Here is a 14,910-nt window from a genome sequence, read left to right on the forward strand (position 1 = left end):
AGATTTAGTCTGAGACCGTGTTGCATGAGGCGATCATTTCCTTTTTTGAACAAGTTGCTCGAGATCAACTTTGTAACATTCCGCTCGGGTAACAAAACTGGCTTTCTTTGGTCCCCGGTTAGCATTGTTGTATTTACAATGTGATTTTACCGACGAGTAACTTATGTTAAAGATATTTCTTTTCACGGACTCATTTGGACATCGTCATTCTAAAGCCAAGTAGCTGGGTTAATGAACCACCTACCAGGCTTGGTAACCCCGAGCGTTACATAGGCCGCTCTTTTGATCGTATTTTTAACTCGGTTTCACGATTCTGTCACATTCGTAATGGTTGGTAATCGGGTAAGTGTTACCAATTATTCTTTTTTCTGATGGCATCGTCACCACTTAATGCTTGACGGGCCATTGAGTTGGTAGCTTGATTCGCAACACAGCAATCAACGACCGAATGACGTTTTACTGTTTCCACTATAAAAGGTGGGAAGATTTGATAAACCATGTATTAAAAAGTATAACGCCATGAGTGTCCCCAAAATCGACTATACGCTCGCCACCCTTATCGCATGCTCCTATCCCCCTCTCCTCGTGGTACCTGTTGTCGCCTGACGATCATTAAGATCGTCTGCAATGATGATAAAGTCGTTGGCAGATACGTTACAGGTTTTTGTGCCAAGCAGTTTTTTGAAATAGTAAAAAGTTGTTTTTTCTATTCGCTAGTGTAAATTTATTTGCCTTGCAAATACCGATAATTCGGGAACCACTTGTTCCCTTCATCAGTGCTAATAAATCCAAGGGAGACTTCTTAAGATTGATGAAAGGAGCAAGTGGTTCCCGAAATATCGGTATTTGCAAAACAAATAAATCAACACTAGCGAATAGGAAAAACAAGTTTTTATTATTTCAAATAATTTAATCGCTGGAAAAACCGCGTAATTACACTCAGGCAAGCTGTTGTCAAAGAGCATCTTTCTCGAGGTAGGAAATGAATTTACACACAAAGTGCCGGACTACTATCTCAGGTTCAGAGAGCCACAGCAGCCCTTGCATCTCTTCTATCCATCTCCCTCTTGTTTACCTTAAGAATGCTTTGAGACTATGCTCAGCATGACCTTGCTCTGCATCATGGTCTCAATATGGTATCCAGAGACACTGGACACCATTCTATCGAAAGGTATTCCCGAGGAGGTAAAGTAGGCGAACACAATCCTCTACAGCCCCTGTTCATTGTACTTGTAATAGGCGCTTGCGGCACAGCCCATACTTCGGAACCGTCTAGAAGGATGCACTGAACCGCACTTTTCAGCAAACAGCGCCTACTAGATAAGGGGCCTCCGACGTTGGAAAACAGCCGGCAAATCGTAAAAATTCTAGCTTAGCTGTGGGTGCGGTAATCTGTATCCGATCAGATACGCTTCATAAGAGCCTCAGGTCGTGGGAGATTATCGTATAAGGCGTTCCAAAGGCTGGACCGAAGATCCCTTGGGCGACTGCGATGTCGCCTTCACTTTGCACTGTTCTTCCTAAGTCTCGTAGAGCAGGGCCCTGTGCTTTAAATAGTCTTTCAATATCCACAAAAGGTAGCCTGTAGTATGGAAACGATTTTTTAGCGCCTCAAGCATGTGGTACCATCTCGAAGAATTGAAGGCGTTTCTTACATCTATGGTCACAGGGAGTACCACTCGCCAATAGAGACGTCTATGTGCCTCAGCCTTGACTGGCCTTATTCGCATCAATTGTGGATTGCCACCTGCTAAAACCATATTGTGTTGATTGTTAATCTCCAGCATCACGTATGCCTCCAACTCTGTCCAACATACTGAAAGGACCGTACCCTGATGGCGCACATCAGATTATTAGCACAAGCATCGTAGCCTCCCAGCGAGAGGGGAAAACATTCTCTGGCAAACATGCGCAGAAGGTACTGAATAACAAGTCCGACTTATACTTCCATACAAGTTACAGCACTTCGCTTGAAGTACCATCCGGTCCTGGTGGTTTTTGTCCATGTACAAAACCGCCTCCTCTAGTTCCTTTATAGTAATAGAGTGGACAGGAAAAAGGGCAGTTTTTTGGTAACCACCTTATTCCCGAAGCCCCTTAGATCCCTGTTAATGTCGGTGATTACTTCCTACCAACAGCATGCTTTCTGCCTGTTGATTTCGTGTCAGAGTTCCCTTTTCCTCTCTTATATTCCGCGGATCTAAGAGTTACCTCAACGTGGCCCGTTGAGGAGTTTCTTATTGAAACCGATGTATAGGAAGCTGTGGTGATAAGGCGATTCAGTCGCAGTTCATCTGTCCCCTTTGGGCCTTGTCGTTCATTTCCCCTCTTGAATGAGCTTTGGCAATTTTTTTTAACGTCGATATTCCCTATGTTTCACCTGATAGGTATTTGCCGAACGTCAGAACATTCGAAGGAACCGTTTGCCACTTCGAAAGAAATGTACTGGCCGTGAAATCTTCCAGTAACTTCCGTCAAAAAGTTACGTAGCCGGGGCGTCGGATACCGGAGTGCTACCGACATTTAGAAGTCCTGTAATATGTGACTACCTCAAAAATTTGTGTACCTCGAGAATCTGGCTGAGACACTCCCATTCTTGGGCTCTAGCGTTAAAGCCTCCTCCAACTCTCACTCTCACTTCCTTGTTCTTAATCTTGTCCCCAAAGGCAGCGAGCCTATCTCGAAAAGCAGACATAGATTCGTACGGCATAAGGTAAACGCTGACAAAAGTCACTTCAACACAACGAACCTATCTCCTCGACTATGGACCCGCACTTGGAAGTTAACCGATATATTGGCATACCACGATGGTGAGCTCCTGTTTCTGTACTGCTCGCTGAGAAATTACAAGCCAGGTCTCCTTTTTTGCACCATCTGTCCCATCAGCTCGTGAGCAGTTGCACTATTATGCAAGTTCGCTTGCAGGATGTGGATCATGGTGCTTGACTTTTCACTTTCTGGACATCTTCATTGAAGACCTGGCGCGGCCCGGGGACAAGAGTCTTCACTTTGTGCCCCGGGTTCGCCACGGTTGTAACGAAAGGGCTTGTGTCCTGCCCTTTGCAAGCCCCGTTATGTGTCCATAGGCCCATCGTTTAAATCAACGGGTTGGAAATGGCCCGATCTTTATCTTCCCGCAACGGAAAAATTGGCTTGTTGTTTTCTCAAGGACAGTGGCAATGGCCAATTTTTGTCCTCTGGAGCTAACAGATGTAACCCCCGCTTTGTAGTTGCTTGCTTGTCACCGATAAGAGTTCAGATATACTATGTATTAAACAATTGTTAGTTTAAGTGACAGAGAGAAGTACAGTGGAAATATTCACAAAAATCAAATCAATCAATGGAATGGTATTAGACTGAGCGATACCTAAGGTGACTAGGAGACCTAGCTTATATAGGACTACCAACAAGACAATCGAAACCTATGGACCAAAAAATATATAGATACTTGTACATGTAAATAGTCATCTTATAGCAAGCTTTTTGTCACTACCAGAGAAAAATACTGTCAAATCGGCTACTTATTTATTCTTGCGCCCAACGTGGGACCAGCTTCTTTATATCGTTTCTGTGATTCATATTCATTTACTATCTGTGACTGCATTTTTTTCGGTTTCTTCTTAATTATATGTAGTCACCAGACCTAATATTAGCCCCATATGTTGTCCTGTAAAATACATACTATACATGCATTTGCTGCTATTAGCCGCACGCAATATTATCGCAGATAATTGAATAAGTGCATGCATTATAAAGTAAAATCACCCTGCAAGTTTGGAGAGTATGCCCCTATGTAGCACAGAAATAACTACATGAAAGGTAGGTCGATAATCTAATGTAAATACATACACTTAAAATATTCGTTCCGGAAAATTTGATTGTCGGTAATAGCACTAAGGTCAATTATACGTTTCTTAGAAAATCTGAGCTCTTTCCAAGGACAGTCAATTTATCCCAAATTGAAATCATTTTCAGATATACTAGTATGTGGTTATGGATCCGTATCAATTTTGATCAAGCAAGGGTACTAGTTGATAGGCCTACGTTAATCTATATATCATGGATCTGAATCAACTATACACTGTCAACATCTTTCTTAGAAAAAATATCAGCAGGTTTGATAGATACCGGCCATTTTTTGCTCTCTCCGGAACAGAGTAAAATCTGCAAAAGTTGTCATTATAAAACAAAACTAAACCTTTTTCCAATAATTACTTAAGTTTAAAACAAGTCTGAGGTCGCGATCGTTATGCATCATACAGCTAAGCCCCAAGACCCAGCAGAACACAGATCCGGACGATGGAGTTGTCTTGCGAAACGTTGTAAATAATAAAAAGTTCCCGCCTGAAGCCATTCGAGTTTTCAATTTTGCACATCGCGATCGTCAAAAGCAGCGATCTTGCTTGCTAACACTTTCAGTTAGTATCTATCCATTACCAAGCGATCGCGGCTCGGACAGTTTGAATAATATAATCAGAAGTAAACAGTGTTGAGGCTTAGTGCGTTCCAGATAAATAGTATCCGATTTTAGTCGTATTTGCATAATGACGAACGCGGGAATGTTTCAGTGCAAATAGTGGATGAGCTTGGAAATATCAGAGATATAACCACAGGAAAAAAGTTTTGTGGATAGTTTGTCATGTGATCAATTATAACAATAATGGGTACCATTCCTAATCCTAACGATGCAATACCTCTACCCCCGCCCGATAACAATGCACTGCTCACATTGCGGGCCCGCAATGCAAGCAATTCGGCGTCGATCCCGTCGGCGTCGAATATGATGCCGAATTTTTATAATAATCCTGCAATTCAGCCCTCCAGTGTCATCAACTTAACTAGTTCTAGTGATGTGGTCATTGGTCCTATGACGCAGTATCAGGGCCCGGTGACAATCTACCAGTACATGGATGCTACTGTAGAAGCTCGTGCCATGCAAGCTAATGGTGGTAATATTATAGTTAATTTATATTCTAATTAAATTAATTTATGAGCAATAGCACAGAATAATTACACATATATATAAAAAAATGCAATTAACATAATAATTAGTAACGAAATGTGATGCGATCCTACCAACTGTGGTTCTTAGTTGAAAAAAAGAAAACAAAATAAAAAATATTTTCTGTGATTACTTACTCTCCAGGGTCGCTGAGTCGAGTTAGTGGACATCACTGTTTAGTCATACCTGCGCATAACGTGCACCTCAAACAAAATAGTGAATATGAAATCATATGTTACACTAGAAAACAATCAAGATCAGAATTTAACATAACTACAATGGCCATACCTACCTGAGAAAAACAAACTAAAAATAACAATGCAAACCTGAAAACGTGGTCTGCGTTCTCAAAATAAGGAAACTGTTCGAATTCACAACAATAAAGCAGACAATGCCTTGGATTACGTTCTTTTAGTTGGAATTACTTTTTTCAACTCTCATCAAGTAATCCACAAATATTGTTATTAGAACGGAGAAATACTACATACATGTAAAAAATTCATATTTGCGCATATGTATGCAAGCGATTGTTATTATTAGGACCTAAGGAAGTTATAAGTACTTTCATATATCTGCTGCTACTTGTTCAGATTCCCTAAATCACTCTTTCGGATCCTTCCTACGGAAAATGATTTGCTTGCTTATAGCATATTCAGTTTCTTTCCGGCGGGAAATCCCGCGCTAACTTAATTGGCACGCATATGACGCAAAGATAAATCATCAACAGTTTCCCCATCTATTGAAATGGACCACAATTTACTACCCACATTTATCATTCAATAGCGCCATACCTTGAATATTGAAATCTTTGAAGAGAATGTCACATTGGCATTTGAAAACATTATACATACATACATATGTTCAATAGAAAAGGTTAAAAACAAGAGAGTTCCGAATATTCACACCCTATCATCCTTCTAGTTAAGGAAAGTTGGCTGGATCCACTAGATACTTATATCCATTCAGAAATCAGAAATCTTTCAGCATCATGAAAGTTTTCCTAGTTCCCTGATATAACAACTAAGTTTACAAATATTATACTATTTCGGAGTCCGTACTACAGAAGAGAAGTAAATAAGATGTAGTCCAGCCATTAAAGGTGAAAATCGGGTGTGACCTCCAAAATTTTCCGGCCAACATGGATTTACACGAAAATTTTTATTGAGGCCTAATATGCGCTTTTTACTTTAAGGGGGGAAGTTCTTTTTGAACCCGAAAAAAGTAGTGCTTTTTTGATATTTATTTTAGGGAAAATGGAGACAGAACATAACAAACCATTTCGAGGAGATTAGATATTGTCTGCTATTTGTAGTCAAGCCTAAAATTAATAGACCAGTAGCTTCCTCCAAACTACAATTTTTGTTTTTCAATGTAGATATATATTTCGGGAACAACTGACCCCCGTTATCAGTACAAAGTTAGCTAGGTAGCTTGAATTTTTCTATTATTTCTGCATTAAAAAGGGGTTAAAAATATTTTGTTTTCAAAAATCTTAGTTCATATAGAACATTTTTTTATACCCTTTAAAATGAATGCTATATGAAGGAAATCCCTTTACTAATTGATTACTAAAATCGAAAAAATGTGAAAAAAAACTTACTGAAATGTGATATTAATCAGCTCCACCAGGTTCGTAAGGCAAACCTTCAGCCTCCCCAAAATACTCAGTTTGTATGATTAGGGTCGCCCTACGAGCACTATGTGTGTGTGTGCTATCACTGTGACGTCGATCCGAGACGAGCGACGAAGAGGGACGAAGGCGGCTACAGTTTCATACCACGGCAAAGCAACTCAACATACGCTGGCTCACCTCTGCCCTGGGATTACCATGATCGAAGCGGCTCGCAGGTGTTATACGCTCCCTTTTATAATCATCATTTATAATAATTAAGTGGATGCGGACTTAGGACGCCTCAAAACAAAAATTGTCTACCTCCGGCCAAGCTTTGATCCGAACTGTGGGCGGGTTTATATTAAATATAATTCGCCCCCTTGTCATGTTCTGCGAATTATAAACAAGTCGGGAAACCGGAAGCTTGACGCTTCAGGTATAAAAGGTTTTGTGTTTCCCTATGTGAGGAGCATAACGTAGTTCTCCATTGGCTTATAGCATTGACCCGAGATATTTAAATCGCTCAGTTCTGGGCAAGTTACCACCATTGCCAGAATTCAGCGATTTAAATATCTGGAGGGGCAGATTACTGCCATTGAAAGAACTGAGCGATTTAAATATCTCGAGTCAATGCTACCAGCCAATGGAGAACTGCGTAATGAAATGTTTCAAGCATTAACGCCAGCTGGATGAAGTGACATTCCCCAACTGGTGTTCTTTGTGATCGGCGTATCAGCGCACGTCTCAAATCTAAAATTTACTGCAATGTCGTCCGTCTGTCGCTCTCTATAGTTTGAGTGTTGACTATAAAGAACAATGAACGGCGTCTTGCAGTAATGGGGACGAAGATGTTGCATTGCACTGGTGGCGTGACACGTTTTGATCACGTCAGAAATGAGAATATCCGCGATCGATATGGGTTTGCACCGATCGTGGAAAAACTGCAAGAGAGGCGTTTTCGATGGTGTGGTCACGTAATTCACGCTAACGAGAATTCAACAACCAGTATTGGTGAGAACATCGAAGTCAATGGTAAGCAACTAAAAAGCCGGCCAAAACAATGGTCGCATGATACACTGGATGGGGATTTGAAGGTCTAGCGATTACATCCTGATCAGGCATTTGATAAAATAAAATGACGAAACCGATCACGACGAGCCGACCCCGCTTGTGAACTGAAGGCTGAAGAAAAAGAAGAAGATGTGAGGAGCGGTGAGCCTGACAGTTCCGTGTCACATAGTTAAAAATTCTATTTTGAGAAAGTAATTTAAATAATCATTTGATGGAAAGCCCTGTATTGAAATAGTCAACCTCATACGCTTCACACTCTGAGTTTAATATTATTAGCAAATGCCAACAATTTAACCAACATCAAATATAAAAAAGGGCTAGGGAGAATTAGATTCTTCTTGAATGGAATTTTAATATTTCACTCGAATTTCAATTATTCTCGTTAATTATGACGTCAGCATCTTATTTGTATGGCTTAGGATCCTGTTAATTAGCACGAAATTGATAAGTTTGAACTGCTATAACTTTCCCAATAATAGTTGGATTTTCATGAAACTCGGCATGTGTATGCACGAGGCTGTCCTCTATGTCGGTGCAAAATAGTACACTTAGGATGAACTTAAGGGGAGTTTTTTAGTCAATTTCTAAAAGTCGATAATATACTATTAGTAAATTTATCTGAGCAGATACCGGAATAGGACATCTCTCGAAGATTAGATTTCACATAAGTGTTTTACACAAAATCTGAAAAAGTGCTGCAGATAAGTAGATTCTTCATAAATGCGACTTTAATATTTCACGCGAATGTCAATTATTCCGGGTAATTATGACGTCAGCATGTGATTTGCATGGCTTTGGAAGCGGTAAATTCGCGCGAAATTGCTAAGTTTGAACTGCTATAACTTTGGCGTTAATTGCCAGATTTCTACGAAATTTTGCATGCCCATACAAAATATTATCCTCTATGCTGGTACAAAATTTGGAAGTCCTAGGATGAATTTAAGGGGAGTTTTTCAGTAAATTTCTAAAAAGTAGTAATATACTATTAGTAAGTTTATTTGAGCAGATATCGGAATGGGACATATTTTGAGGCCTAGATTTCATCTAGGTGCACCACTCCGATTTTTTCCGGATTTTTAGGTTGGGTAGTTTCCGAAAATGAGTCCTGTCTCACTTCAAGTGAATACATTTTGACTCATTACTCACGCACTTTGCAATTTATGCCAAAACTAATATCAGTTTCGGAAAGTACAAATCGATACCTTTCATTTGATACCCTACACAACTATATCCGGTGAAAAAAATTTTTGAATCCCCCCTTTGCATGTATGGGGAGCCCCCCTTTAAACTCCACCTGAATTTATGCCACTCACTGTATGCGTGGGATTTCATAGTTCCCATCTGTCCACCAAATTTCGTTCGGATCGGTTTAGCCGTTTTGGAGAAAAATGCGTGTGACAGACAGACAGACAGACAGGCAGACAGACATTGAATCGATTTTAATAAGGTTTTGTTTTACACAAAACCTTAAAAAGGAGCCTATAACACTTGCGAGCCGCTTCGGTCACGCTGCTTCCAAGGCAGAGGTGAGACAACGTCTGATGGGTTGCCTATGCCCTGGTACGAAACCGTAGAAGTCTTCCCCCCTCTTTTAATTATGTTTGTGAATTTTTTTTTAGCGAATTATATTGCATACAACGATTTAATTCTTTTTGAATTACAATCATGCACTCCTTAAGTTTAATAAAAACTTTTTTTTAATAATTTTTCCAATCTCAAATGAAACTAAAAAAATCGAAAAGATTTATCATCTCACTTTTGTTCAAACTAGCCCTTCTACGTTGAGCCTTACTTGTTGTGTGGACTCACAAAAATCTTTTTACTGATAAAAGTGCTGTTCGTACCTTCAGGAAGTTTTATCACAGTAATGATAAATATTAATCCTTTCGAAAAATGCAAATGAAAAAACGAGGTTTAAAAAATGCTAAGGTGGGAAGAGTGCATAAAACTATAAAATATATTGCACTCCCGATAATTGTCAAATCAGTCAGAACGTTGACCATACGAATTATCGGGATTCTACTGTATTTGTTTAGGATGAACATAATATATATTTTTGTAATATCTAAAAATACCTTCAAGTTTGAAAAAAATATCAAGGAATATATAGGATTTTTAGCTACATATGAATGGAAAAGCGTGCAAAGAAAGTTTTTGACATAAGATGAACGCAAAACCTTTATACCAAAATTTTCAGCTTCTGGTATTCCGACTTATTTTGCAATTCCAAAAAACTATTTGGAAAAGTTCATCTGGAGTAGGAAATTTCAGCATTTTAGTGGAATTTCAACCACCCCATCCCCAGTCAGTAGGTCGTAAGTCGTTGTTTCCCATCTATAGCTTAGTTTGATATGTGCTGTATAAGTGCGTATAGTATGAATATGTGAGTATAGTATGTATATGTGTGCATATTTATGTTATATAGTGATTCATACATTCTTGTTCACATATGAAACTGGGAGTATTCCCTCATCTCTTTCTTTTTCAAACACTTTCTCTGTATAATATGTAAAAATATGTGTAAGTATATACTATTGTATGTCTGTATAAGGGTATATAGTATGTATTTTTTTTGCGTTCACGACAATGCAAAAATCTTATAAAAATACGTCCACTCCAGCTCAGTCGCACGAGCATCTAAGCTGGAGCTAGCTCAAGCCTTGCCCTAATATTTAATTATTTTTATTTGCTGCAGTTTTATGTGCACCTCCATGCGTCTTACATGGTATAGCACACTCACAGAATGTCGACTAGGATCATGTCCGCCACTACCCATAGTGCCTCATCATTACCAATTTGCTTTGCTGCGACAACTACAGCCGGATCATCGGCAAAGCCTATAATCCTAACCTTCTCCAGGACGGAAGCACAAAAACTCCATTATACATTATATTCCGCAGCAAGACTCATTACTTAACCTTGTTTTACCCCCGCTATGGTAAAGTACTCTTTGGGACCCTCATCCATACCGTACTAGAGGTAATTCTCGGAATATTCCTTCTTTTAGGTATGTCTCTAAGGTGTTCACGAAAAGTTCGGGCCTAGTCTTAATTGCCAGCGTTAAAGCTTCGTTAGCGATGCCTTCCAATCCTGGGGTCTTTGTGTGGCCAATCCTGCCGATTGTTTCCCGCCGCAGCTCCTTCTGGGCAATTATATGTATCACGCACTCCTTGACCGGCACCACCGTTGCTTTCCCCTGTTTTAGTCGTGAGGAAACAGAATGCCGAATTTTTTTTTTCAGAACGCGCGGATCCTGTAAACCTCCTCCCGTAAACCCCTGGTAAAGCGTCCTTGCGCAGAAACATGCAGATTGCAAATTTCCGATTTTGTTGTTCCATCAATAGTTGGGTTGTTGTGGAGCAGTCGCCTTCTGGAAATAGTCGCACCGCATACTTCAATCACCCATTGGATTATCTGGGTACCTTTTTCAATAGCATACTATTCAGAGATATATCAAGGTCAAGCGGCGCAGAGAACGCGTCCCCTCAAAAGCTTTTGTCGCCTAACCAGCAACACACCCGGCACTCTGTCAGAGCTCTTTTTGAAGCTCGACTCTCCCTTGACCTCCATGCAGATTTCTTGGTGGTCACTATGAGTGTAGTCTCCACTAACTTGCCAAACAACTCTTAAAATGATTAAAACGCCGTTTGCTTATCTCAGGTCTATTGTAAACCCCACGCCCCTTCCGCTGAAAGGGTATGAGAAGCCAATATTCGCGAATATCATGTCTAGCTCCGCGAATGCTTCGATCAGAACACGTATTCTTAGTTGAAATTGATGTCCATATTTTTTTTACAGTTAATATATAAGTTAAGAAAAGAACTAGGTGTTTCCTTCCTATATTTACATTATAAGGAAAAACATCTAGTTTTTTTCTTACGTTACGTATTCTTACATTCTCGTTACCAGGCTGCCCCATTCAATAGTCGACACATTAAAATCACCTGCTATGATTATCAGCCAACAACCTCTTGAGTCCAAAATCGGAGTGGTCAGCATTTGCTCATGATGGAGAATAACAGGTGTATATGCGAACTCCTTTCCGCTTCGCTGTGATGAAGCCTTCCTCGGGGTTCTCCATTATTTTCTGGAAGGTTTGTTCTCCGCAAGCCCATAGCGCTGCTTGTCCCCTTTGATTCTTGAGCCCCAATGCCACCGCATGATTTCAATATGGCTCACTAATTATGACCACATCGATATCTTTCTCGGGGATGGTTTGCGAGAGTAGATCCTCTTGTATTCTGAGCATCTGCTGCTGCCACACCCTCCTTACCTTCGCGTGTGACTCTTTACTTTCTATCTCCTCTTGCTTAGACCTGTCGTCCGTAATGTGACCGACGCCAGGGCATCTAAGCCTTCGTTTCAGGGCCCTTTACTCTCTAAGATGACACCTAGCTCAACCTATCCTTACTCTCCCTGGTGTCAACAGTTTGAGTGCCTCGCGAACCTCGTTCTGGGTGGTGACCTCATCTATATCATGGCAGACTATAAAGATCTCTGGCCTGCTAGTCCTGATTTCGGCTTCCAATCCTAAAACTTTTCAGTTCAACTCAAAAATTTTCCCGCTGTTATATCCTTGTATTTCTTACCCTTCAAAATCCTTTCTAGGACTGTCTAATGCGGCTGTTCGATTTATAAGTAATACTATACTGTTGCTCAAAATAAGTTCATATATTAGACAGATGTTGACTAAGTTATGGTTTACGAAGATATTTAAACTGAATAAAATAATATATAGTGACTTTTGTATTATATTATTGAACTACAAGCATTGGTTTGTAATTCTAAATCAGGTATAATATCGAGTGTACCTTCTTAATTCAGATAAGTTCAAGCTTCTTGAATTGAAAGATAAGTTAAAAGAAGGGTATCATATTGTTTGATATCTGAAAAATATTCTGGAACGGCTTAGGAGCATTCGGAAAGTAGTCTAGTTTAGTGCGTCTTATTTACTCAGTGAAAAAAGATATAGGCGTCGCGCAGCTGTTACTAGCAGAGCTGGCATATTTCCGTATGGTATTTTCATGTGTTCATGTATTGTAAATATTATTTAATATTCTTTTGTAAAAATAAGTAAGGCTTTTTGCGCATTCATTTCCAGTAAGCAACGTATTCGCAAACGAAGAAAGAAGTGTTCCACTAAGGGCAAAAATAACTAAATGTGTAGAATGCAATCAACAAATTCAAATTATGTATAATAAATTTACTTACTATAATGTAATAATTTCATTATTTTTTTTTTTTTTTGTATTACTACGTCAACGTCGAAAACTCGATATTTTTTCGTTACGATGATATTATGAAATATACTTATTATTATAATCATCATACTGACGTATATACTTTATAAACAATAAGAAATGAATATAATCTGTCATAATTTATTTATCTAATACCTATTTCCCTTTTAAAAACATATTTGCTTTATGATATAATATATGAATAACATGACATTTGTATAGGGGTACCCAAGTATCCTGGGTGGATAATACATATACTATTTTCAACTTCAAAATTTTCTTAGTTAAAAAGATGAAAGAAAATTGTTTAATGCATAATTCGATAGAAAATTGTCCTAACTGTGAAGATACGAGAGGATTTCAGCAATTTTTCCCAAGAACGAAAGTAATTTAACAAATTGCACGTTGATGGGTGCCCGGGTGGTAACACAATGGTTAAAGTGAGGCAGGAGTCAATTTCGAAAACTAGTGAAAGTCAAAAAATATGAAACCCCATTGAAACGCCTGCATTGAACGCAGATGTTCAAATTCCTCCAATATAACCGAAACTATTTTTCGTCGCCCGACGTTGACCGTGAAGAAGAATGACCCTTTTCGTCGCTCTTCCTTCCTTTTCTTTCGAAAAACAAATTTCGCCCAGTCCACCATTTCGCAAGAGTGCCTTGCATTGATAGTGTAGGAAATCGACGTGAAAGGCAATTCTTAAAACAACTGTTGCTATTACCTTCCTGGGTGGCAACCGCGTCCTTGTCTTCACTGGCGAACTCTCGCTATTCTTCCTCCACTCTTAAATGGCTTATTTTTACTCAAACCCGAATATCTTCTAAAAATTTTCGGGCCATCTCAATGTTGATCTCACTGATATTCGTCCTGGAGCAGCGACTTTAACAAATAATGCAAAATTTCAGTTGGATATAGTAGCATTCAAAGAAAAGCCACTGGAGATTTGCAGTAGATTTACAGTACCTTATAAGACTTTCAAGCTTGCGATAAAGACAAGGCCTCACATGTTTGCCAAGTTATAAGGAGCATGTACTGCAGGGGAGTCCTCAGCATCATGAAAGTTGTAGACGCTTATTTAGGAGCTTGTATTTTTTTCCTTTTGACAAATTTAAGAGCTTTTATTCTTCGAAATAGGTTTCTGACATGTTTTTCGTATTTCACAAAGTTCAATACACAATTTCAAAAAAGTACTCTTATTATAACTCCGAGAGATTAGAAATTGTACTGATTTCCGTCTGTAACTGTTTTCTTTCTGCACGAAACTCGTTCTTCTCACAATGACTGCGACTGTCTTTTTTCTTATTATTATTATTTTTTTATCTGACGTTTCTCGTCACCTACTGTGTTCTTCACACTTGTAGCGAGGTCTGAACTGAGTGGAGAGCGCCGGTGACGTCATCTGTCCATCGAAATAAATTTCGAATGCCGCGAATCCTGCCGAGCCACATTTATGTTGGCACCAAAAAGGCTACGTACTTTGTATCTAAAACTGGTAAACCCCTAGGCAACTATCGTTTTATTGTACCGTAAATAGTTCAAGTACTATGGAGAATATGTCCAGTTACCAATTACGGAAAAAAGTTGGATCTGGTGCGACACTGTAATGAACTTCAGGAATATATTTTCTTCATGCGTATCCAATTTATGGGGTCCACTAGCGTGAAACATCGTGTATAACGACCCGTGTACCTAACTTGCTGCGAAAAACTCCTGCGACGTCAAAGATAGCAGTGGTTATACTAGTTACCAAATATCTTGAAGATATCGGGTTGAGTTTTACTCTCTAAGCACAAAATGGAAAACAATACTCACCATCATTAAGGACAGTAAAAGAAATTATGTTTTCACTAGCACTGGGAGTCGCATTGTTACTTTTGAGCTAGCCGATATATGGGGGTGGTGATAAAAGCAACAACGTTAAATTTAATCCGCTCTTACAGTATATTCGTTGTAAAACCGGCATCAGGAGAAAATGATGCTCA

At 39.3% G+C, this 14,910-nt stretch overlaps 1 protein-coding gene across 1 annotated transcript in view; it reads left to right on the plus strand.

The window, feature by feature from the left end:
• The first annotated feature begins 4,294 nt into the window (after window positions 1-4,294).
• LOC119649357 (peptidoglycan-recognition protein LA) overlaps window positions 4,295-14,910 on the plus strand; it is a 43,951-nt gene continuing 33,335 nt past the window's right edge. Inside the window, exon 1 of the mRNA XM_038051467.1 lies at window positions 4,295-4,949. Coding sequence (XP_037907395.1) covers window positions 4,661-4,949 — 289 coding nt within the window. The 5' untranslated portion in view covers window positions 4,295-4,660. The remainder of the gene's footprint in view (window positions 4,950-14,910) is intronic.

The sequence above is a fragment of the Hermetia illucens genome, chromosome 2, assembly GCF_905115235.1.
Source record: "Hermetia illucens chromosome 2, iHerIll2.2.curated.20191125, whole genome shotgun sequence".
Taxonomy (NCBI): domain Eukaryota; kingdom Metazoa; phylum Arthropoda; class Insecta; order Diptera; family Stratiomyidae; genus Hermetia; species Hermetia illucens.